Source organism: Pygocentrus nattereri, chromosome 1 (genome assembly GCF_015220715.1).
Source record: "Pygocentrus nattereri isolate fPygNat1 chromosome 1, fPygNat1.pri, whole genome shotgun sequence".
NCBI classification, from domain to species: domain Eukaryota; kingdom Metazoa; phylum Chordata; class Actinopteri; order Characiformes; family Serrasalmidae; genus Pygocentrus; species Pygocentrus nattereri.
Window position 1 is genome coordinate 8,481,481 of NC_051211.1, and position 25,133 is coordinate 8,506,613.

The 25,133-nt window shown below is 40.4% G+C and overlaps 1 protein-coding gene across 3 annotated transcripts in view; it reads left to right on the top strand.

Moving 5' to 3' along the window:
- adgrl1a (adhesion G protein-coupled receptor L1a) overlaps nt 1–25,133 on the top strand; it is a 277,619-nt gene that overhangs the window by 181,767 nt on the left and 70,719 nt on the right. For 2 of the 3 annotated variants that reach the window (XM_017700538.2, XM_037541153.1), the window contains exon 5: nt 17,857–17,871. The exons of the other annotated variant lie outside the window; for it this stretch is intronic. In XM_017700538.2, the coding sequence (XP_017556027.1) occupies nt 17,857–17,871 (15 nt within the window). The remainder of the gene's footprint in view (nt 1–17,856; nt 17,872–25,133) is intronic. 3 annotated transcript variants of the gene reach the window in all.

Genomic DNA, 25,133 nt, shown 5'->3' on the forward strand with positions numbered 1-25,133 from the left:
TCTCTCTCGCACTCTCTCACTCTCCCTTTGTCTACTCCTTCCTCTCTCATCTCTCTCTTGTTTCATTGTCTTGTTCTATGATCCATGCGCCATCCGTTTAATGAGTTTCCCTTTTGCCATTTGTCTCGGTCATTCACTCTCTTCCTTCATTTCCCCTTTTCTTTCTCTCTCTCTCTCTCTCTCTCTCTCTCTCTCTCTTTCCTCACTCTCTCTCTCTCATGCTTTCATTCTGTCTTCTGTTGCCTTTTTCTTTGCCTCTGTCTTTCTCTTACAGGATTTTGGGAGGTGTCCAGAACAGTTAGCTTTTAAAGTTTCTCTCTTTCTCCCACACACAGGCACACAAACACACACACACACACACAAACACACACAAACACACACTAAGTGGAAGCAGGACTTCATTTGATACTTTCTATTTTACAGCCCCCCAAACACCCCTCACTTTTGTGACAAGCTCTGCTCAGCGGCCCCAAGTACACATACACACACACACACGCGCACACTCACACCCCATTGAAAGGGGTCGTGTCCTGGTCCTATTTTGGGTTTTTGCTGACACAGTGAGAGAGAATTAAAGTCTCTCTTTCTCTCTGTCTATCTCTCTCTGTCTGTATGGTTTTGTTCATGCTTCATATTAGCATCTGTCTCAAATGCTCTGATCTGAGTGGACAGCAAGATGGATATCTGCTTATTTCTATGTGTTTTGAACAGAGATGCATCAGTACCTCCTTTTTAGACTGAGTATGTGTTTGCAGATGAACCCTGATGACTCAGGGGTGTAGCACCAACATTTGGGCCCCATGCACAGTAATGTACACCCCCCCCCAAAAAAAAGAAAAAAAAAAGAAAAGAAAGGAAAGGAAAAAATCTAGTATATTTATTATGTTGTGTCTTGTTGGCTGATAAACATTTGAGCATTTAAGGCTTAAACAATACATCACAACAAGGAGAATTTGCTTTAAATCATCAATCTTGCTGTACTGTAATAAGAATTAGACTCAAACTTGGTCTGTATTCAAAACAATCAGTACAATTAGAGGGAAATTAAAAAGGAACAACTAAAAATAAATACAGATAATTACTGTCATTTGCACTGAAACTGCTCAGCAAATGGTTTATTGATTGGAACACCTATTAGCTGCCTGCTTTGGTGAGCTGACCCTCTCATGACTTCAGCTACATCAGAAAAGGAAGAGGTGCTGCTCTCTGTACCTCAGTTACTGCCTCTGGAGCTAACAGTGTGTGTTATACAGGTCAGCTGCTGGGCTGAGGCTGATCTCGATTAGTTATGATCGCAGAAACACTGTCTGACTACTCACTGCATTAAATCTAGTCCTGTGTTTCTTGATCAGCTTGTGCTTTTTGCAAATGAGTGCAAATGTAGCTTCTCGCCATAGATGTAGCTCATCGATACTTTAGGTTACTGCAGTAAATTTACTGTTTGGCGCTTTAGGCTCACCTCTCTTCTGAAAGAATCGAGTCAGAAGGTCACTCGCAAGTTATAATTGGCAGGCAACCAATAATGAGAGACACACGTGCTGGGGGTTCAAACCACTTTAGCTTTTAAAGGGGGGCCAAGGAAACAGCAGATAAGCAGAACTTTGGAAGAAGAATATCAACATTAGAAAACAAAAGCTAGTTATTTCTTAGGCTCTTAGAGGGCCTCCCATCCAAGAAGGGCCCTGAATAGTCAAGTCAGAGCCAGTTAATGAGGAGCATGGCCTCTTCCTTTTGCCCTCGTTACATCAAAAACTGGACTACAGAACGCCAGAGAGCGTCTGCGTGCAAGTCCTCAATGAATGGGGGTGAATGGAGCTAAATGGCTACACGTGAAGTTGAAATAGTTTCTAATCACTTGCCCAGAACTTTCCTTTAATTTAAAAAAAGTAGAATCTTACAAGTAAAAAAGCAAAAAAAAAAAAACTCACCTATTTGTTTCCTAGTTTCTACAGCAAATGGGCTTTGGGCAGCAGGACATTAACATTGCTCCTTCTGACTGGTTTGTGAACGGAACAGCTCATTGGCAACAAGCTATTTTAAACTCATATAACTTGAGTTCAAAAGCGCATTTATAAACTATGCTTTTGCTCAAATGCTCCAACTTAACCCATTCATTTTGGACTTGCTCAAGAGCGCTCTCTAGCATTCGTGAAACCCAGAAGACATTACAGAATGGTAACTCTACTCTCTACAAGTTCTTTGGTCAAGTCCATCATTACCTGTGGTCCGATCCCCTCTGCTGATACTGGTAACATAATGAGTATCCTACCTAGAATTAAGTGATTGTTAACTTAGCAACTTACTAGTTAGTACCTGTGCTACATAGCTTTACTAATTGTGCACTGAAACTAAAAGCAGGTAGTACCACAAATGTCTTGTAAGCAACTGACTTTGATTTGTGTGTGCTTAAAAATGGGCTAAAATCACACAGTGTATGCCTGGTGGGAATATGCCAAGGCAGAATCTTAAAAGTGACTAACGACTTTGCATCCGACTGCCACATCAGCTGGTCTTTGCTGTGCAAGCAGACCCTCATTCACTGCCAGCTTGAGTCATGTGTTCATTAGCGTGGCAGTGTACGCCAGGCTTACTTCACATGGTGTAAAGTGGTATTGGTTGCAGGTATCAGTATGAGTAAATGAGCACAGATACCAGTATAGGTGAAGATGCACACCTAGTCTTGATTGCGTCTCGCACAGGTACAGCACATATATACTATGTCCGATAGTGGGGGCGGTCACATTGCTCATACTACTTGACCCATTATAAGCATTTTGAACAAATTATAAGCATTCAAGCATTTATTTTACAAAACATTCTTTCGTTGAACACTTCAAATTACTCTAATTATATATAGATATCAATATCACTTTCACCAGAAAATTTGTTAAATAAGATCCAACATCATAAGAGATTTTTAACTGTTGAGTGTTTATTAACTTCATTAACATTAGTTTATATATCAGACTGCTCATCAATCAATAGAAACTTGGACATCATTACATGCAGTTCAAGATTATTAGATTTATCAAAACAATAAACAACTAACCAGCTCCCCTGTATGGGAGTTCATGAAAAAAAATGAAATGCAAGTAACAGGATAAAAATTATATGAATCTATTTAGAACCTAGAAACTTGTTGCATGATTAAAAGTCTATTAAGATGCCGAGTTGGTGAGCTAAGAAGACTGAAGTATCTGACATAGTATGTTGCAGGATATTGTTATGTGTATGTGTGTGTGTGGGTGTATGTGTGTGTGTGGGTGGGTGGGTGGGTGGGTGGGTGTCCTTCAGTTCAGTCTGTGAGAGCTGAGGAATCTGATGGCTTGTGGAAAGAAGCTATTTGGAGTCTGGCTGTGAGGGCCAGAATTCTGCAGTACCTCCTTTCAGATGTTTACCACACTTTTAAACATCCTTGATAGTCTTGAATGGTAAAGGAATGTGAAAGACGCTGGACTTATAGGGATGTAAAGACATGGTGGGAAATATGGATTTAAACCGAAGAACTCTGTCTGGGCCACAGCTATTTAAAAACAACATGATTAAATTTGAATATGCCAGTTGCTGTTTACACTGTGTCCGAATTTAATGACAAGCAGACCAATAGAAATACATCTTATTTATATTGAAAGGTAAGAAAGTTTTTCCTTCTCCTCTAAAGTTGCTTTTGTGTTTTTTGGCTATGATGCATGTCCCCAGATATCTCCGAAGGTGGTTTGAGTGATCCGATCACAGTGTTTCTCAGGGACATCTTGTACCCCTGTTCACACCTATGACCTCATTTACACCTTGTGTGACTTGTGTCTTGGCTGTAAAGGCCCAGTAACACTAGCTTTCTTCTAAGAGAAATTACACTAATTTCAGGTGAGAGTTTTCCTGTTGAGACCTGAGAGAGTGAACATCTAGCTGAAATCCATCTTGGACCACCTCAGTGATCAGGTTTAAATTTGTTTTGAATGCGTCTTGATACATTTACAATTACGTTTTTATGTGCGTGATCTCTATCTGGGTATAAGTGAGATGCATGAAGAAACCAGTTGTAAACCGGGTCTATGTCTGTCTCTCCCACTCTTTATCTCTCTGCCGCTCTCTCTCTCTCTCTCGCCCTATTTTTAGTCATGCATATTTCGGCTCAGCTTTTATTTTCTCAGTGCTGGTTGGAGTGTTGGAGAGCATGCTGTACAGTCTAACTTAAAGCCTGTGTGTTTGGAAAGCAGCGGATGAGTCAGAGCTGAAATGCTGTGTGCTTCACTTAGTTTATCATGAATGTTTTTTTCTTGTTTTATCTAGGATGCCTTGTTTTTGAAATAGCTCTTCCTGAAAGATTCAAGGAGAGGCATGATTAAATAGCTGCTGACTTGCATTTCATCGCCTGTTTTCTCTTTTTATTTTTTACTTTGTTTATGGCATTTGAGGGATAGTGCAAAGAAGGAGAATTGGGACCCGATTTCCTCAGTGATGAAAAGTTCTCCCCGTCTGAAGTGACAAAGAAGAGCCAATTACCGGAATCCTCCGTCAGTCTCCTTTCCCCAAGGGATGTGCTCTGTTCCTCTCTGCTCCTCTCCACTCTTCTCTCGCTTTCCCCATGTTGTAGGCTAGCATGGCGGAATAAATAGAATACCCAACCTCAATTCGTAGCCAGACATCCACCTCACTCCCATCCTAAAACGACACACCTGGTTGGCTATTTTTGAAGGGTCCGTGTCATGGAGAGCCAAAATTTCTTTCCTTTTTTTGCAATAAAGGAGTTTGATGTACTGTGTAAACATAGCGTAACATTTAAAAACGTTATTTATTCCCCAGAGTTCATTTATGGAAACTAAACCCGTAAACACAGCCCACTTGCGATGAATCATGAACATATTTACTGTCTGTTAGGAAATGTGTCATTGCTGCCTTCCAAAGGATACAGACTTTCCAAAGAAGTTCATTTCTTTACCTGTAAGGATTTCAGGCTGAACACTTTTGTTCCATACATTGTTTCCTGGAATGCTATTTTATGAGCCAATCAAGGCAGCGTTCATTTACACACCACTCTTAAGTCCTGATATGTCATAAGGCCATGGCACACTGACCCTTTCATGTTAGTCTAGAATGTCCCCCCATTCCCACTAGACTGACCCTTTTAGAATAGTGTGAATGGTGGATATTCTTAACCAGTATAATAGAAGGAAGAACATTCTAGAACAGGGTGAATGGGGGACCTTTTAGAGCAATTTAAATGAAGAGAACAGTGTTCTAGAGTGTTCTCCACATTCATAGTCTAACAATTAATGAATGGAGAACATTCTAGAACAATGTGAATGGAGGAGATCCTTTAAGAGTGTAAATAAGAGAAAACTAGAAGAGTGTAGATGGAGAGATGTCTCTTTGTGAATGGAGGTAGAACATTCTAGATCTGTGTGAATTATCTGTGTGAACTTTGTGAATAGGGAGAACATTTTAGAACTGTTGGGATAAATTGGGATAACATTTTAGAAGAATGAATGGAAGGAGAATGGCAAGATCATTCTGTAAGAGAGTGAAAGGGGGAAATCATTCAAGAACAATATGAATAGGCAGAACATTCTAGAACATTGTGAATGGGGAGAACATTCTTGAATAATGTGAATGATGGGAACAGTCTAAGACTGTGTAAATGGGGAGAGTGTAGTATGTATATGATAGCAGTATGAACCAACACTCCAGAACAGCATGAATGCAGAGAAGATTCTAGATCAGTTCATGGAGAGAAAATTCTGTATCTATAAATGGGGATAAAACTCTAGAAGGGTATGAACGGGGAAACAATCTAGAATGGTGTGAATGTGGAGTACATTCTAGAACACTGAATGGGAACGAAGCTTTAGAACAGTGTGAAAGCAGAGAACATTCTAGAACAGTGTGCATGGAGAAACAATGTAGAATTGTGTGAATGCCAAGAACATTCTAGAACACTGAATGCAAACAACATTCTAAAACAGTGTGAATGCAGAGAAAATTCTAGAACAGTGAATGGACAGAACATTCTGTAACTAAATGGGGTTAACATTCTAGAACAGTATGAATGAGGAAACCATCTAGAATGGTATAAATGCTAGAACAGTATGAATGAGGAAACCATCTAGAATGGTATAAATGCTAGAACAGTGTGAATGGGGAAACAATCTAGAATGATGTGAATACGGAGAACATTCTAGAACAGGGTGAATGGAGAGAACATTCTACAGCTATAAATGGGGATAACATTCTAGAACAGTATGAATGGGGAAACAATCTACAATGGTGTGAATGTGGAGAACATTCTAGAACACTGAATGGGAACAACACTTTAGAACAGTGTGAATGCAGAGAACATTCTCAAACAGTGTGAATGGAGAGAACATTCTACAGCTATAAATGGGGATAACATTCTAGAAGAGTGTGAATGAGGAGAACGTTCTAGAACAGTGTGAATGGGAACACACTCTAGAACAATGTGAATACGAAGAACATTCTAGAACAGTGTGAATGGAGAGAACATCTTAGGACGGTATGAATGGGGTAACATTAGAACAGTGTGAATGGGGAGAACATTCTACAATGGTATGAACGGGGAGAAGGTTATAGAGGTATGAGGTATGAGTGGGTTTGCTGGTGTTTGTTGGAGAGCAACAGGTCTGTGTGCTCTGAGCTTTAAAAGCACATTAAAATCAGGCTGTGTTTGACTGTAAGGATAAAGACAGGCTGGAACAGGATCATTTAAACTGAACTTATATCTGTTTTTGGTTCATTCACGTCACACAGCACAGTGCAGTTTTATTAAGGGACCTGAGGGAAAAAATAAAGCACAGGAAAATGTAGAATATGGACCCCTTAATTAACAGAGGAGTGTGGCGTCACGCAGGCCTCTGTGGAGATTTCTCCAGATTAATTGAATTTGCCACGACTAATCGCTCTGGTGATGCTCCATCTTTCATGGTTGAAGAGGACGTGGATCGAGACGGGGCTTTATTTGTCGTATTTACTGCTGACGTGTTCGTTTAGATACAGACAGAGAAGTGGAAGAGAGACCATGTTTACAGAGTCCTGGAAATGTTGCTGGAAATGACCTAAACCAAACTTTAACATGACTTCATCACAACTGCTGTCCTCTTTCATTCTTTCTGTGGTTTCCTTCTTTTTCTTTCTTGTTTTTTTATTCTTTCTTTCTGTGTTCATTTGCATCTTTTACTTTCTTCCTTCGCTTCTTTCTTTTTCTTTCTTTCTTAGTACTTTGTGTTGGAATGTGTTTATGTGTGTCTGTGTGTTTGTGTGAAAGTAAAAGAGAGAGTGAGATAGAGAATAAAGAAAGTAAGAGAAAGAAAGAAGCAAGGAAAGAAAAGAAAATAAAGTAAGAAAGAGAGATAGAATGGAAGGAAGAACAAATATAAAAAAGAAAACAAAATGAAGAAAGATAGAGAGGAAAGAAAGCAAGGAAAAGAGAAAGGAACAAGGGAAGAAAGGAAGAAAAGAACCAAGACAATGACGAAAAAGAAAGAAGACAAGAAAGAAAAAGATTGTAAAAGAAATGAACAGAGCTAACAAAAGACAAAAAAGAGAAAGGACAGAAAGAAAAAAGAAATATCTTTGTCTTTCCTTCTATTTTTGTTCTTTCTTTCTCTTACTTTTGATTCTCCCTTGCTGTATTTCTCTCTCTCTCTTTCTCTCTTTCACTTGCACGTGCACACAGACACGCACACACACGCACACACACACACACACACACACACACACACACACACACACACACTCCACAGGTTCCAGGACATTAAAGCAGTGGCGCGGTGCTGGCAGCAGTCAGGCTCTCTGGCCTTCTCATCCTCAAAAAAAGAGAGAGACAAACAGCCAGCGCTGCTTCATAAATACAGCCGCACACTCTCTCAGGGTCTGCAGAGACACCCTGCTGCACAGTCAGAGTCTGTCCCGTCTGCGCTGTCATCCACCATAATAACTAGTCATACCATAAACACACCCGCCACCTGTAAAGACGCATAATGAAGATGTATTCAGCACCATGGACAGCGCACCCTGGGCGGCGTTCAGCACCACAGACAGCTCCACTGTGCCTCTACTGTTGAATTCAAGGCAGTGTTAAACCAGCTACTTAGCCTGACTTGTCTTTATAATTCTAAAGCATTCTAAAAATAATTATGCCTTTAGCTACACGCGTGAATATATGTATTCGTAATGTACTTGCAAACTGTTTTAAAATTTTCTGCATTTAGATACAGAATAAATGAAGACACGTGCTCAGCATGGCAATGCCTGGAATATTTTAAACTCCACTAGGTTGAACACAGCAATATTTCCTTCTCCTTTTTAGTCCAGTATAAATACGTCCATCTGTTTATGTAACACAGGTTACGACATTACAGTGTTAATAAACATGTTCAATATGGCTATCTAGTTCCATTGATCTATAGCCTTTTAACCTCCCGGCCACACTCACATCTGATGGAGGGAAACCCAAAACCAGTTCTGGCAACCCTGCGAGAGCAAATTCGACCCGTGTCGTAATCCCATTAGCCGCCGTACAGCCATTAGTTTATTAGTTTAGGTGCATTCTAGAAAATTTGGGAGAGGCTGTAGAGTCCAGTGGGAAATGTTTGTTGTTCGTCTCCAGCTTTGGGTTACCATGGTGAAATTGGGCAAAGATGACAGGCATTTCTCAATGTACCTCATTTTTATTATCTTTATTCCTATACTTATTTATGTTTAACCCTCATGGTACGTTCTTCACTTATACATTTCGGTGAATAACTTTTATGGTAATGACTGAATTACTTTAATACTCCCAAATTTTGAAATATTTCATGCCAAAATTAACCCACCTGATTGCATACTAAGACTTATACCAATCAGGCATAACAAAACTCCAGCAGCACTGCTATGTCTGATCCACTCGTACTAGCACAGCACACACTAACACAGCACCACCATGTCGGCGTTACTGCAGCGCTAAGAATGATCCACCATCCAAATAGTACCTGTTTTGTGAAGGTCCATGGGGGTCCTGACCACTGAAGAACAGAGTAAAAGGGGGCTAACAAAGTATGCAGAGAAACAGATGGACTACAGTGGAGCTGATAAAATGAACAATGAGTGCAGAAACAAAGAGGTGGTCTTAATGTTATGCCTAATCAGTGTATTATTCAGTAACTACTAGGGCTCCAAAGCATAGTGGTTGAGCTATTCTTAGGTTATAAAAGCATGTAATAAAACTTTGAACCCACCGTGGCCTTTTAAGGGTTAAAATCCTTTGACTTTATGAGCCGTTTCTCTTATGCTGACATAAACAGACAGCAATCTTTTCTATTCTCCTCTTCATTCTAAGATTCTGTGGTTTGATCCATACTGAAGATAGAGGTGTGAAGCTGAATTACCCATAAATATATTGTAGCCATAACCCTCTAATGCTGAGTCTGAATGAGTGGCAGGAGCAGTAGAGATATTGTGGTCTTTGCTTAGGCAGAAAATCTTGATAGCACATTTTAAGGATGTGGGTGTTGTGCTGCCATACACAACAACACTCAACTTGTGTAGGCCACACATCTGTCTAATCTAAAAAAAGAGGGGTGTAGAGACAAACACAAGGCAGGCTGTGTCTGGTGCATACAACAGAAGGTTATGCTTCTTGGGGCGCACAGATTTTTTTGAGTAAGATTGACCAAAAATTACCAAAACAAATAGAAAGTATTAATAATACATAGAAAAATGCACTGTAAATTTTTTGGGAGTTTTAACACTTTAAATTCTCAGACTTTTTACATACCAAGACTTATTATTCAGTAACTACATGGAGTACAGTGCAACTGGCTGAATTATTCTTAGATTATAGAAGTGTCCAGTGGGTCTTGGCCATTTATGTAATTACAACATACCTTCACTGAAACAGTGTTAGCTCTAAAACAGTGTGTTTGCACTGAAACAGTAGTTTTTGCACTAACAAACATATTGTGGAGTATCTTCAGGAGCACATTAGCTTATCAGCTAACTTAAGTAGCTAACTTTGAGGTTAGTCGAGGCTTCTCGGGCTCAATTTGATGCTTCATTCAACTTGTAACTTGGAATTTCCAACCTCCAAGAAGGAAAAATCGAATAAAACGTCTCTTCAACTGGACATTCCTACTAAGTTCAGCATATGACATCTAATCAACATGGCTGCCCCCCTTTAGTTTTAATTACCCAGACAGCCATCAGTTTTGGGCCAATTCTGGCTTTCCTATGTGAGTACTGGTTGGCTACCATGCAGATGTTATGCATGTGGGCCAGAATAGAGCCAGATACCAGACAGCTTCTTACGTTTTTGCCTCTTTTTATGGGCAAATTCTTGTGTGAATGTTGTGGAGCAACAGTAATTGCTCCAGATTTGGGCCAGACTTGGGCCACGTCCACTTTACAGCATGTGGGCCAGATCTAGGCTAAGGACTCAGCCATATAATGGGCTGGAATAAACTGAAGGCTGTGGTCCACAAGTTGTCCAGACACATTTTGCTAATTGGGAAAGAACCACTACTCTGCTTTTAAATGAGATTAGATTTAGATCAGTCAGTATACAGACACATTAGCTCTATACATTCCACTGTTACTAAAAGACTTTAAAACAAGTACAAAATAACAGACATTGGTACTAGATGACACATGGCTTAAAGTTTGCATCATGAAAGGCAGTTCAATGCTTGAAATGAGTCATTAAGTTTGTGCAAATCTTCTGTTACAGCATCTCTGTCACAGTCAACAGCTGGACAGAAGAGTCTCCAGCATCCTTATACTAATCAACTCCAACGTTCCTGTGTAAATCTTAGTAGCCAATCAGGAACAATTGATTGCTCAGCTTTTTTTTACTGTGTTATGGGGTGGAGTATCACTTATGGTAAAAAAAAACCCAAATGATACCCAGCCCTACTCTCAGCTCCTAGGGTTAAAGCACACATCTCTTTTATAGAGTATACTTCCTTCAGCTTTCACCCAAACAGCTCTCAGAACCATGTAATCAGGCTTTAGAGACTGAATGCAGCTTTAAAGTGAGCTGCCTTCAAGAATATAGACAAGCAGGGTGGAAAATTGAAACAGAGTTGCTGCTATATTCTCGTAATCCATTCTGCATTGTTTTTGTTTTCCCTGAAGATGACATCACGCATCGTTCCCATTATTTTATTCATCCGTCCCCAAGCCTGACTTAAGCTGGGTGGCTTTTCTGGGTGGGCTGTAACTGCGGGCGAGAGCGCTTCTTGGGTTTATTTTGAGCACAGTTCTCGTTCGGAGGCGAGTGCTTAGCACAGGAGCGTGTGTGAGGCTGAGGTGTGTTTTCGTGTAATTTGGCGTCGTGGAGAACGGGAAGGCTTTGAAGTCATGGCACTTGGGAAGTCATTAATATGCATTAAGCCTGCATTATTTGCGGATCCTATAAATGCGCTTGTTCGGTGACAAGCGAGAACAGTTCACCGCTGCTTTTCTATGGCTTTAAATACAGGAGGTGAGAGAGAGAGAGAGAGAGAGAGAGAGAGAGAGAGAGACACACAGAAAAAGAGAGAAAATGAAGAATGGTAAATTGTGTGAAGACACATTGTCTGCGCAGTGTGAGACATGCAGGCAGTCTGACTCCTCCTCACGCTTGTGAGCTGACACAGTGTGTGTGTGTGACGTGTTGCGGTGTGTGTTCGTTAGCAAGTCTCGTTATCTTCTGAGTAATCGATGGGTTCAGAGAGACCGCTGGGCAGAGGTGGGACCAGGGCTGCTGAGTTTGTCCTTCATCACAAGGACACACACATACATTCACACATACACACAGACACACACACACACACACACACACACATCTTCGTGTCAGGACATGGGTATATACACATACCCCTTGTGTTTTAAACATATGCAAGTACGTATATGTAATAATAATATGTGATATGCACAGTACTGTGCAAAAGTCAGAGACCAGCCTTCATTTATTCACTTTCCAGCCAAAACAGCTTTTAAGAATAAATTATTAATTTTTCAGCGACAAAAGCAGAAGACATATCACTGCTGTCAGAACAAAACCGTGTATCTCCAAAACATTCTGTATGTTTTTTCCTTCTCCCGTAAAGTTAGAGTTTTGTAGTTAAGAGGTTTTGTTCAGTCAGCAGTGATATATAACAGAACTGTACATTTCATTACAGAACACTACAGAACATCATGTTTTTCAATATTTGGTGTGTCCACTCTTTGAATGCATTACAGCTTTCATTCTTTTCAGCAACATTACAAGTTCAGTCTTAGAAGTTTGTTGCATGCATGATTGCTAGGAGTCCTATTTTCCCTATATCATTTAATACATTTTGAACTCCTTTATGCAAGTGAGTTATTTTATCAGATCTCTTCAGAGAAACCTGTCCTAAAAAAGAATTAATTGTACTTAATGGCCATTTGTCTGGATATTGATTAAACAGGTAAAATATGACTTCTGTGTTATTTCTATGCAATTAGCTATAGGTTATACTAATGTGTCCCATATGTACTTTATATATATATATATATATATATTTGACCTTTACATTGTGTCAAAATTTCATGATGATTGGACCAAAAGAGAAAAATAAACAAAAATACTTCCATTGACTTATATTAAAAGTAATGTGTGTTTTTTCCTTCTCTTGCAAAGTTACCAGTTTGCAGATAAAGGGTTTTGTTCTGACAACAGCGATATATATGTCCACATGTAACAAGACTAAGTCCCTGAAGCTGACCCTAATCTTAACCTCACTAACCATAAAGAAACATTTTTACTCTTGCAGTTTTAAGACATGGAGCTCGTGTAAAAGCATTGGAATACATAAGGAGCCTTGTTGTTCCGTAGGTCCTGTTTTTCTCTGCGTGTCCTAAAAAGAACATTGTCTTAAAAATGTATGAAAACATGCAAACAGACACACAGAAATCCTCCGAGCTCACATACCGGAAACACTTCTCGTCCTCACATGTGTAATGTGTTTATGTGCCTGTGTATGTTTTTGTTTTCACATTTTCTGTTGGCTTGTTTGTGTCTTTTTCTCCCCGAGCAGATGGAGGAGGAAACATCACTGACTGGAGAAAAATAACAGCTCCTCTCTTCCTTCCTTTCTCTCTCCTGACTTTCTTCATCTTCATCCCAGCTTCCGCCGATACCAGTTCCTGCCTTGTTAGTCACATATGTTAATCATCTGCTCTCTCGTTCACTTCTGATCCCCCTCTTCACTCCCTCTCTTCTTTATCTCTCTCAGCTTTAGACCGCCCTGCCCACACACTGCACCCCTCTTTCTAAAAACACGTTCATTTATATTTTAATCTCTCCCCTCACTCATTCTTTCTCTATCCTCTTGCGCTTGTTCTCTCTCCTCTTTCACCCTTTCTCTCTCACTCTCTCTTTCTCCTCTTCCTCTCTTTCTTTCCCTTTATTTCTCTTGACTCTTCCCTCCTACTCTTGATCTCCCTCCTTCTCTCTTTCTTCCTTAATCACTGTATCTCTCTCTTTTCCTCTTGTTCTTCCTCTCTCCCCCTTTCTCTCTCTTCTCTGTCCCACCACCCTGGCTCTTGTTCTCTCAAACGTGGACCTATCCTGCTATCTCTCTCTCTCTCTCTCTCTCTCTCTTTCCTTGATCTTTTCCATCTTTATCACTTTTTCTTTCTTCCACTCTTGCTCTCTCCTTCTCTCACTCTTTCCCTCTTTCTCTCATTCCTCCGACTTTGCTCTATCGTTCTATCATCTTTTCTCTTCTCCTCTTCTTGTCATTCTTCTGTCTCTTCCTCTTTCTCTTTTTCTCTCTCTCCCGCATTGATCTTTTCCCTCTCTATCACTTTCCTCTCCCTCTTTCGCCCTTATTTGCTCTCTCTGCTCCCCTTCTTCTTTCTATCTCACTCCTTGCTCTTATACTTGTTACCTGTCTTTTTCTTTCTCTCTGCCTCTCTTCATCTTTCCACCTCTCTCTTTCTCCTCCCCTCCCTCTCATTCTCTCCCTCTCTTGTTCCTTCTCTCTCTCTCTCTCTCTCGCCTGAAGGAGAAAACACTTTTTTATGTGTTTTTTCAAAACCAGGTCACATAGAAAAATAGTACAGAGGGTCTCGGTGCCTCACAAAAGCCCACCCCCCCCCATCTTTAGAAAGAGGGAGAGCGAGTGAGTGTGAATGGGACTGTGCGTGTGTACACACGTGTCAGTGGGCGCGTAGAGGCTGCAGCAGGACGACCTCGTCAGATTACATCAGCCTGTTTAGCAGGAGGAGCATGCTGTGCACACACACGCGCACACGCACACACACACACGCAGGGCTGCAGACTGCTCTGCCAGCTGTTTTCTCTGTGTGAAGTAGAGACTGTGCGCTCTCTGTGCTGCCCCACCACTCATCACTCTAATGACCTCGGTACCCCACCTTCATCTACACTGTGTATGCACATGTACAGGACCCCTTCCTCTCCTCCATGCATCCACCATCCCTCTGCCCAGAGCAAGCAGCCAAGACCTACACATGCTCCTGCATGGTAGCTATTAGGGGTCCAAGCATTTGTCATGGTACCTTAATGTGATTTTTAGTTATATTTTTTCTTCTTTCTCTTCCTCTTCATCTTCTATTTCTTATTCTTCCTCTTGTTCTTCTTCATCACCTTCTTCTTATTATTATTATTATTTGCATCTTCTTCTACTACTACCACTACTACTACTACTACTACTTCTGCACCTTTTTCTTCTTTTTCTCATTGTTTTTTCTTATTCTACTTCTCCTTCTTATTCTACCACTTCTTCATCTTCATCCTTTGCTGTTCTTCTTCTTTTTGTCTATCCTTCTTTTGCTTTTTGTTTCTTCTTCTGCCTTTTCTTCTTCATCTGCTTTGCTTCACCTTGTACTTTGTCTTTTTCTTTGTATCTTCTTCCTTTGCTCCTTCCTCTTCTTTTAGTTATTTGCCTCTTCTTCTGCATTTTCTTACTTTTCATCTTCTTTGCTTCTTCTTCTTTTTCTTCCTTTGATTCTTCCTTTTCTCATTCTGCTTTAAAAAGAATCATTCAGACAATACTGTACATTGTAGAGACACAAAATTTGGTGGACAGTTAATTTGTTCTTCCTTGTGAGCAAAATGGGACCAATATCATAAAAGGTGGCATTATAGCGCAATGTTGAACATTTTGGCCCATAGCTCTTGCAACATATGTCAGAGACAAAACTCCTCCCACTGACTCCTCAGCTACAAATGAAGGAAATTGCTGTTTGGACTGTGTAATGCCACCTAGTGCAAACAGATCAAAAGGGGGCACTATAAAAATAATTATAGCAGCGTGCTTGTGAAACAGTGCTTGGACCCTAAAGATTGCCACTTGTTACTATTATAATTGTTGTGTGTGTTGCTTTTATTGTTCATGCAGTTTTTATTCTTGTTTTCTTGAACTAATTAAATTTTAATGATCCTGCACGCATTCGCAGTGACACATCGTGACTTCGCGGCACACATGGAGCATCTCACGCCGGTCGCGTGCATGCATGTCAGTTTGTAGCGAGTACAGCTAACACCACAAGCAGAGCCAAAGCTCTCACGCTGTCTGTCTCACATTTTCTGTCATGTGCACATGCACGAACCAGATGCACAGTCAAATCTGGTGGAGAGACAGCCTGTCACTCACTCACCCGCTCACTGTCTGTCTCACACACACACAGACACACACACACAGACACACACACGCACTCAGCTGTTTCGTCACATTCATGCACACACACACACACACACCTGCTATGAATAGAGCTTGCAGGCAGGTGTGAGCCAGCAGAGAGGTTGAGTGAGGTTAGCGCAGTCGCTAACCGCGGGGTTACATGTGTTGTGATTTCTTGCCTGTTATCACTCCCTCTGTGCCTGCGCTCACAATACAGAGTTGAATTGGCACATTTCCAGTGCTTTTTGCCTGAATATGATGCAAATCATATTTGATGTGTTGTAGATTATGATGTTAACCAGGCCAGCTAATAACGCTGAAACAGCTGGAGCTACTGAACTCTCTGCTTAGCCTGTAAATCACTGCCTAAAAACATGTCCGCTATCCAGGGTCAGCTTTCAAAGTCCAAGACTTATTGGTCAGTTGGTCACATGCAAAAGTTTGTGCACTCCTGGTCAAATGACATATTTTGCTCATTTTCTAAGTAAAAATATTTTAACACTGATTTTAATACAAAATTACTGTTTATTTGCTGAATTTAACTTATTGGGGGAAAAAAGAAAGCATGAAATGTGGCATGGGCAAAAGTTATCACACATTTTACATCTTATGTTTTATTATTTTTTAATATTGTATTAATAAATAAATAGAAATTGTGCACTAAAAATTGACAAAAAATGCTATATTAAAATTAGTTCCATATGGAGAATCCATACCTATTTCCCCAAACAATCAACAAAATAATAATAACAATGATAATAATAATAATAATCATCGTCATCATCATCATTATTATTGTTATTTTACCAGAGGTGTTTTTTTGCATATGACTGTACATACAATATGTTTGTAAAGAGACTCTGCAGCTGGTCAACACAATATTTTACAAAGCTACATACAAAACAAACTAAGAAGCTAAATATCTGGATGATGAATAGGAATATGTGCAGTTTCTGTGTGAGTATTATATGAGTAAATGTGCATGTGTGAATGGCAGGGACTCCAGTCAAACGTTGACTCACCCCCTCTTTCTCTCCCTCTCTCCATCCTTCTTTCTCTCTCTCTCTCTTTCTTGTTCTCCTCTCAATCTCACTCAGTCTCTCTTTCAGTCTTTCTCTCTTTTCTCTCTCTCGGCTCCTCTTACTCTCTCACTGTCAGCCTTTTTCTACTTACTCTCTCGCTCTCATGCATCTTTTTCCTGCTCTCTCTAATTTTAGTTGTTTCTCCTTCACCTGTTGCTCTCTCTCTCTGTCACTCTCTCTCTCCTTCAACTTGAATAAAGACAAAGCTGGCAATCAAGGGTGAAGTGTTGGGGGTCCAAGCCTGTTCATTCATTCAGAGAGAGAGAGAGATGGTTTATATATCTTCACGTTTATCATTTTTTAGTTTTTAAAATCATTTTCAAAATGCCTGTTGGCCTTTACATTGTGTGCAAACTTTATGATGAATGGACCAAAAGAAATGGCCCAGAATTACTTAAAATGTCTGGTTCCGTTCACGTACATTGAAAGTAAAGTATGATTTTTCCTTCTCTTGTAAAGTTACATATAGGCTCAAAGACAGATCATCCCTTCCGTCTCTCATCCTCCATTCTTTACACCCTGTTTCGATTGTATATCTGTCTAATCTCTCTCTCTCTCTCTCTCTCTCTCTCTCTCTCTCTCTCTTCTCCTACAGCTGCTGAGGAGTCCTGGCTCTCACTTTGACAATTCTTTTTACACTTCTTCTCTCCTTTACAGGGCCTAGAGATAATGGAGCGGATGGGAGGATGAAGGGCGGGATGGCGGGAGGGAGGAAGGGAGGGAGGTTTGAAGAGGAAAAGAGAGAGGGAGAGGAGTGTGAATGGTCGGGGGACGTGTGTGTGTGTGGTGGTGTCTGTGTGGAGGGCAGAGTGAAGGCGCAGGATGGGGGGCTACTGAAAGGGAGGTGAAAGCGTTTGAGGCCATTTCTCCCTCTTCATTTCTCACCTGAGTCATCCTCTCTCTAAAGAGCCAACAGCCACCTCACACTGAATAACATGACTTAAACAAGAGCCAAACGGACAGCCTGTTACTGAATCTCAATTTTCTCTTTTTTCCTGCACCTGTTTTTTCTTTCATTCTCTTCACTCTCTCTTTATCTCTCTTTCTCTCTATTTTCTCTCTCTCTCTCTCTCTCTCTCTCTCTCTGTCTTTCTCTCTTTCTCTCTCTCCTTTTTCCGATGCTTGAATAGAAGTGGATCAAAAAGGTAAAGACCACAATGAACATAAAAACCACAGATCCCTCTCCTCTTCCTCCTCCCTTCTCCTCCTCCTCTTCCTCTCATCCCCCTCTCCTAACCCAGCACCCTGTGTAGTGGTCATATCTGATGTTTGTTTCCCTTCCCCGTCCTTCTTTCCTTCCTTTCTTTCTTTCTTTCTTTCTTTCTGGCTTTCTTTCTTTCTGGCTTTCTTTCTTTGGCTTAGTTTGTTATTTTTCTCTTGGCTACTTTCTGTTTCTTTTTATTTTGTATAATTAATTTATTCTGTCTCTTTGATTATTCTTTCTTTCTTGCTTCCCTCTTTTTTCTTAACTTAGTTTTTACTCACCTTTTTCTCTTCTTCATTTTTTGTTTTATTTCTTATGTTTTCCTTTTTCTTGTTTTTTATATCCTCTCTCTCTCTCTCTCACTCTCTCTCTCTCTCTCTCTCTCTTCTGTCTCTGTTATAACTGACACTCTGAGATCCTTCTAGATTTTTCTCCTCGCTTCAGATGATGCAAAACACACTCTAACCTACACACACACGTGCATACGAACACACACACAGGCAAACACAAACACACTCTCACTCATGACAGGCTCTCCTTGATTCAAAGGGTTAAGAATCAACCTAAACTCATAAAAGCGACTCCAGTCCACACACACACACACACACACTTACACACTTACTTACACACACACACCCTCATTCCTCCACACAGGCCACTTTACGCTGTGTGATGGGATTCCGTGCTGTATTCCATTAGATGAGAGGTCATTTCTCCTTATAGTGATGCAGCGTTGAGTCACACTTCATATCTTTTCCTGACACACACACACACCTTCCCCATCTGTGCTGCGTTTAGTCCAGCCTCATTCACTATCATTTATTCATCCCTCTATTGTTTGCAGTTCATTTCCAATCAGACTCTCCAGATCTAAGCGACTCCTCTACACCATACCTGCTGCTCTACCTCTGCCTCGTGCTGGGCGATACTGATCAAGCTCACTTTTTCTAAATGTATCAGATGATATTTCATTTCACAGTTCATGCCCTATGAGTGCGAATACACTATGTTAAATTATGTCTTAAACACAGCTTGTTTTGATTGGGCTGTTTTCTTCTGGTTTCTGTTTTTTAAAGGCCCTTATCATAGAAAAAAAATGACTTATGGATTTACAGTACAACCAAATTTAGTGAAAGGATAGTTTCAACTAGCACACAAAATTCAACTCCTAAATAATTAACCAGCTCCTTGTGTACTGCGGCAGACCTATAAAATATGGAAAACATAACAATGTATAAGTGCTGCCAGCACAGGGACTGGGAAGCTGTGCAACAGGACATTTAATAAAACAACACTTACTATTTATTACATACTTAATTTTTAAACAGTGAGTACATTTACATGGACTCAATAATGGGATCATAATCAGATTTCTGTAGTTTTTCAAATTTTCTGATTATTTAAATGGTCATGTAAACACCATACTCCGATCTGTAAATCTGATTAAGAAATCTGATAAAGGGAACTGGAGTTTAGCTCAGTAATTGGATTTCTCAGTGCATGTAAAGTCTTACTCAGATTTCTTTCGGATATAAAAATAAGCAAGCGGCGATGCCGCAATATGGCAGCAAAAAACTTTTGGAGCTACGCTCAAACCAAATACATTCTCAATGAAATGAAGGATTTCAGCATTTTCAAATTCTAGATGATAGATGTTTTTTTCAGGTAAAGTGATGCAATGTTTTTTGTTTTTTTTTGTTTTTCAAAAAAAGCCTTGGCAGGTAGTTTGGGTTTCTTCTTCTGCACGTTTTTGGCTTCTTGCAAAGCAGAAATCCTGTCTGACTCATTCCTCATTATCTGATTACTCAAGTGCATGTAAACGCATTGATCAGATTACTAACAAAATCTGATCTTCTGCAGTTATTCGATTATTAAGTGCATGTAAACACACTCAGTGTTAAGTATCTATGAGCACAGATAAAACTAAAAATCAACTGTTGTGTGACAACAATATCGCTATTGGTATTACTGTTGATAAATCACTATATCACCCAGCACTTTGCTACCCTGCCCCTTTTCGACCACTCTTCCTCTTGTGTTTTTTTTTTGTTTGTATTTTGTTTTGTTTTATTGTTGTTGTTTTTATTTATTTATTTATTTTTGCTCTCCTTCCTTCAGGACTGTCCTTAAATTGTCTGTTGTTATGTAAGACCTGTCAGATTAGAGTAATGGTTTGGAATGATCCAGTCTGCCCTCCACCCACCAGCATTTTCTTCCATTTTTAGGTGCCTCAGTGTACCCCCTCTCTTTTACTGTCTCTCTCTTCCTCTCTCTTTCTCACTCTCTCTCTTTTCAAAAGCCAACCATGACGCTCCCTCTTCTCTTTTAGCCCTTCCCCTTTCCCCATATTGGTCAATATCTCTTCAATCTTTCTCATGTCTTGAGATTTTTAGACTGTTTCTCCTTTTCTTATGTTCTTCCTACTTCTCCTCTCCAATGCCCCATCTGTCACTGCCATTGCTCTTTTTTTCAATCGCTTCTTTTTCTGTCCAGCTTGGCTACCTCTCACCTGTGTCTGTGTCCATGAGTGTTTTGTGGTATGTGTGTGCATATATGTATGTAAGGGCCCAAAGGAGAGGCCTGCATTGCAGTTGGTGACTGTATAATTATGTCGTCATCTGTAGTCCCATGGCCTTCCTTTGCAGCACCAATCAGCTTGCAGTTCAGGCAGTCAGAAGGCCTACTACCAATGCTGCTAGATTCCAAAGCTTGTAACTGTTGTGGCCAAAACTGGGCTAAAATTTGACTTAACTGGGTCTAATCTGCATCTAAATAGGGATCACAATAGGTCTAAATTTGGTCTAACTTGACCCTAAAATAAGTCTGAAAAGGGCCTGACTTGGAACTAAATTGGGCCTAAACTGTTGGTAAACTGGAGCAAAATATGTGTAAATTGGGTCTAGATGGGGATTTAAAAAGGCCTGACCTGGACCTAAATTGGGTCTAAATTAAGGTTAAACTAGGACTTATAAGGCTTGACCCTGGACCTAGTGTGGGCCTAAACTGAGTCTAAGTTGGGAACAAAATAGATGTGAATTGGGTGTAAATTAAGCTCAAATTATGACTTGATAAGGCCTGACCTAGACCTAAATTTAAACAGAGTCTACATAGATCTAAACTGAACCTAAATCAGGCATAACAGCTAGTTCAGATCACCAGACGCCACCCTATCACCACTGCACCAGTCTGGACCTCAGTCTTGGCCCATTTTCACCCCATTTAATAAATGTATATATGTCACATTTTAACCCATATACATCTATACGAGTGTATCATTACACTTGAACAGCTGTAACTCCACGTTGCTTGATTCTGCCATTTGTTTTGCCCTCCACTGTGGTTCTGTAACCCTTTTTATTCCTTCCACTTCAGACAGTTTTTACCCACAATCACACAACCTCTCCCCAACCCTCCTTCCTCCTGTTTCTCTTGCCTTTCACTCTGCTGCTAATTATTCCCTCTGTCTGCTGATTTGATTAACAATCGAGGACTTGTGTTGCCCACAGCCTTCGCTCATTAACACATGTTGATTCAAGGATTGATTAATCGACAGATTATGGATTTTGGGGATGTGCTTTTCTGTCTTTTGTGCTCAGGACCTGTCATTGTTAGAGAAAGCAAGAAAAAGGCAAATAAATACAAACACAAATACATACACACACATATCTCTCTACAGTGGAAGTAAATCCTCATTAGGAGTGATTCCCCACTCATGCACACACTGTCTTGTGACAGAGACACAGGTTGTTTTGCATCTGTGTGTGTGTGTGTGTGTGTGTGTGTGTGTGTTTGTATGTGTATTGTTGAAGCTAAAAAATTCAGGCTAACACAGGTGGTCATGAATTTCAATGAGAGCGACTCAGATACAGATAGACCTTTCTGGACAGTCATTAGAAAAGTGAGACCCTGGGGAGAGAGGGGGGCCTTTAGAAGTCCAGCTGCTTTGCTGTCTCAGCTATATAAATGATGTGTAGCGTCCTGTAATGCAGCCTGTCTGCTCATTAAGTATGGCTCAAAGCCACGCAGGCTACTTTCACATTACCAAGTTGAAGTGACACAAATCCGATTTTTTGCCTTATTGTGACCCAGATCTGAATTTTTAGATCTGTGTGGAACCACAAACCTGATCTTTTTAGATCAGATCTGAAACACGTTTATTTGTGGTTCAAGATCGGATGCATATCTGAGTTGTGGCCATGCGTCAATGGCCAGACTAGAATTTGAGAGTTTTTTTTCCACTGCACCGTCATTTAGTGTAAGGCTGTGTTCCTATTAGTCGCCTCACTATTTTCTTTATCAGGTGGAGCAAAGAAAGGGGATAATGGGCAGTCATGCCATGACATGGATTTAGAGGGAACATGTAGTTTAGTGACCAGTTAATGTTTGCTAAATAAAAGGAAATGTTACCAATGTTTCAAAATTCCTGCATATTTAGATCACTGAGATGTGAGTTTATTTATTTACTGTCCAAAACAATCAGTGAACCTGTAGATCTTCAGAGTTTTTATATGTAATGTTGATAATAGTAGCACAGCAGTTAATCTGGAAAAAAAAACACTTTTTTTAAGGAATCTTTTGGAATATTTTGCCTTACAACATCCTGTATGTACCTCTATGCCACAAATAAGTTTTAAGAATATATTTTAGGCCAAAGGTTTATCTCAGAACAGTCATAAAACAGTGCCTCATGCAAACTCAAACAGTGTCTTTAATAACTGACACTTGGGGGAGCTATTAGAGGTGTTAAACACTTCAGACATTTGGTTCCTATCACCACCACTGTGAACATTTCTGGCTCTGGACGTTTCTCTAGAACAACAAATCACTCTGAATGATTTTGTTTACATCTTAACAAGTCAATTATGCAGAAGTTTTGAAAACTCAGTGGACAGCAGTAATGGCTGCTAAAGCAAATCATCTGACCTTTATTGCTGTTTTCTCACTCTAAAAATGAACAGCTGAGAGCTGTTAGGAGCAAAATATCATCACTGTGGAGGCTTCTCGTTAAATTAATGTTTTTCGTTACTGAGGACGTGTGCATGTGGGTTGTTTCAGGTAGTAGTCATATTCACAGTAGTTACAGACGAATGTGACCTGACAGATGTGGTGAGCGATTTTCACGATAAATGATATACATTGAGCAACATTCAGGTTTTCTGTGATTTGGTAAGTAGGAACAGAAAAAACAAGTACCACATTCAAAAAATATGACTTAGTAAGGCACGGTAACAAGATCCAAAGGTGTGGCCATGACTTAGTTAGGCATGATGTAGTTCCCACACCTTACTAAGTCATGGCTATGCATTAGAATCTTGTTCCCATGTGTTAATAAGTCATTGTCACGCATTATTTATATTTATATGGGACATCACAGCAGGACTCTGTGCATATGGGCCGTTTAGGTACTGCCAATATCTATGGTTTGCTCTGAAAATTGTATTGTGATGTAATTTATCACGATAAGGATTTGCAAGTTCGCACCATGCCTTATGGAATGGAGTTCTGGGTGGCTTATGCTTGGAGCTAGAAGGCCGGACCCCCCTAGGACTGAGGAACAAGGAGGCGATGGGATAGTGGTGAGGACTGCAAAAACATAGTCATGGGAGATGGGAATTTCTAGGTTAGATTGGAAGGAGGAGGGGTTAAAGGCAAGGTCCTCCCTCCAAATTTCACTTATTCCATAACTCCACTAAACACTATCGCATTGCCCACCCCCACCGCCAGATCGAATCTGAAAAAAAAAAATCGGAATTGAGCAATGAGGCCTGTAATGTGAACGTATCCTGAGAAGGAACTGGACTCATTTACAGTGTTATAGTGTTCTCGCTGGCTATTATCCCTTATTTTATTCAACACTAATACAGTACTGATTCAAAACCAGCAGTATGGATTCTATTCTTTACAGTGAGCGCTTGTATGTGTTTGTGTTGGTGTGTGTCTGCCTGTATGTGTCTGTCCCTGCATGTATGTGTGTGTCTGAGGGATATGGGAGTGTGTGTGTGTTTATTTCTGTATGTATGTTCATATCTGTGTTAGAATTGCCATAGCAACTTTGCTGCCATGTCTTTAACCTCCAGGACGTAATCTGGGAGATTAACGCAAATCCTAATTCTCATTTCACAGGAATAACCTTCGACCTTTCTCCGTTTTCATTCCCTCCTTCCTTCCTCACACACGCACACACAAACACGCACAGCAACACTGCTCTTTCTCCAGCTCTCTCTCTCGCTTGCTCTCAAGCGCACACTAACACAATAACATACACGCACTCTCTGCTGTTCTTTCCTCTGTCGCTTTTTTCCCCTCAAGCTCGCATACACTCATGCATACTCATGCACACACACTCAAACATATGCACATGCTCCACATACACATGCATACATGCACGATTACCCATTGCGCGTGCTGAAGGTGCTGAGTGCTGTGCAGCACGCTGCCCCCTGCTGGCCGTTCTGTGCACCTGCCAGGAACAGGTGTGATATTCAATTAGAGCAGCGGGTCTCTCAGTGGTCCGGCCATGCCAGTGCATTTCTCAGTGTGAGCTGATGGACACGACATGGCAGTGCAACATCCTTACCAACCACACACGTCATCCAAGGCATGTTTTGTATCTGACGTTTGCTTCTTTACTTTTGCATTAGAGCTATGAAGCAAATGTAGCTAATGAAATGGAATCTTATACCTGTCAGTAGAGCCTGGAATGTGTAGGAGATCAGCTTGAACTCAACATGGGGGGGTCATTTCCCAAAAACATGTCAGGTTCAGGTCAGGTTCAGATTTCATGGTTGGGTACTCACAGCCTGCCTCCCCACAGATTTTACCCTGAATTACTGTACAGATGTTTTCACCTATACTTTATTTGGTAACACTTTACTGTAGGGCACGGTCCATAAGGCTACATGACATAATACATACATAAGCTTGTCATATTAACTGACAGAACCCTACATAAATGTTTATATATACATATTCCAATAGGCGTCATTCGTTATGAACGTTACATTAGCCAATTTTGATCAAAGTTAGCTAGAGTAGCGTTTATGACAGATGACGCTTGTTGTAATAAGCATTTATAAACATTTATGTAGGCTTATGTCAGCTGTCAAGACAAGTCTGTGTAGGTGTCATGTATCCCTACAGTAACAGGTTACACTTTATTCTTCGTCCTACATTCATTGCATTAAAACAGCTTTTGATCAGGCA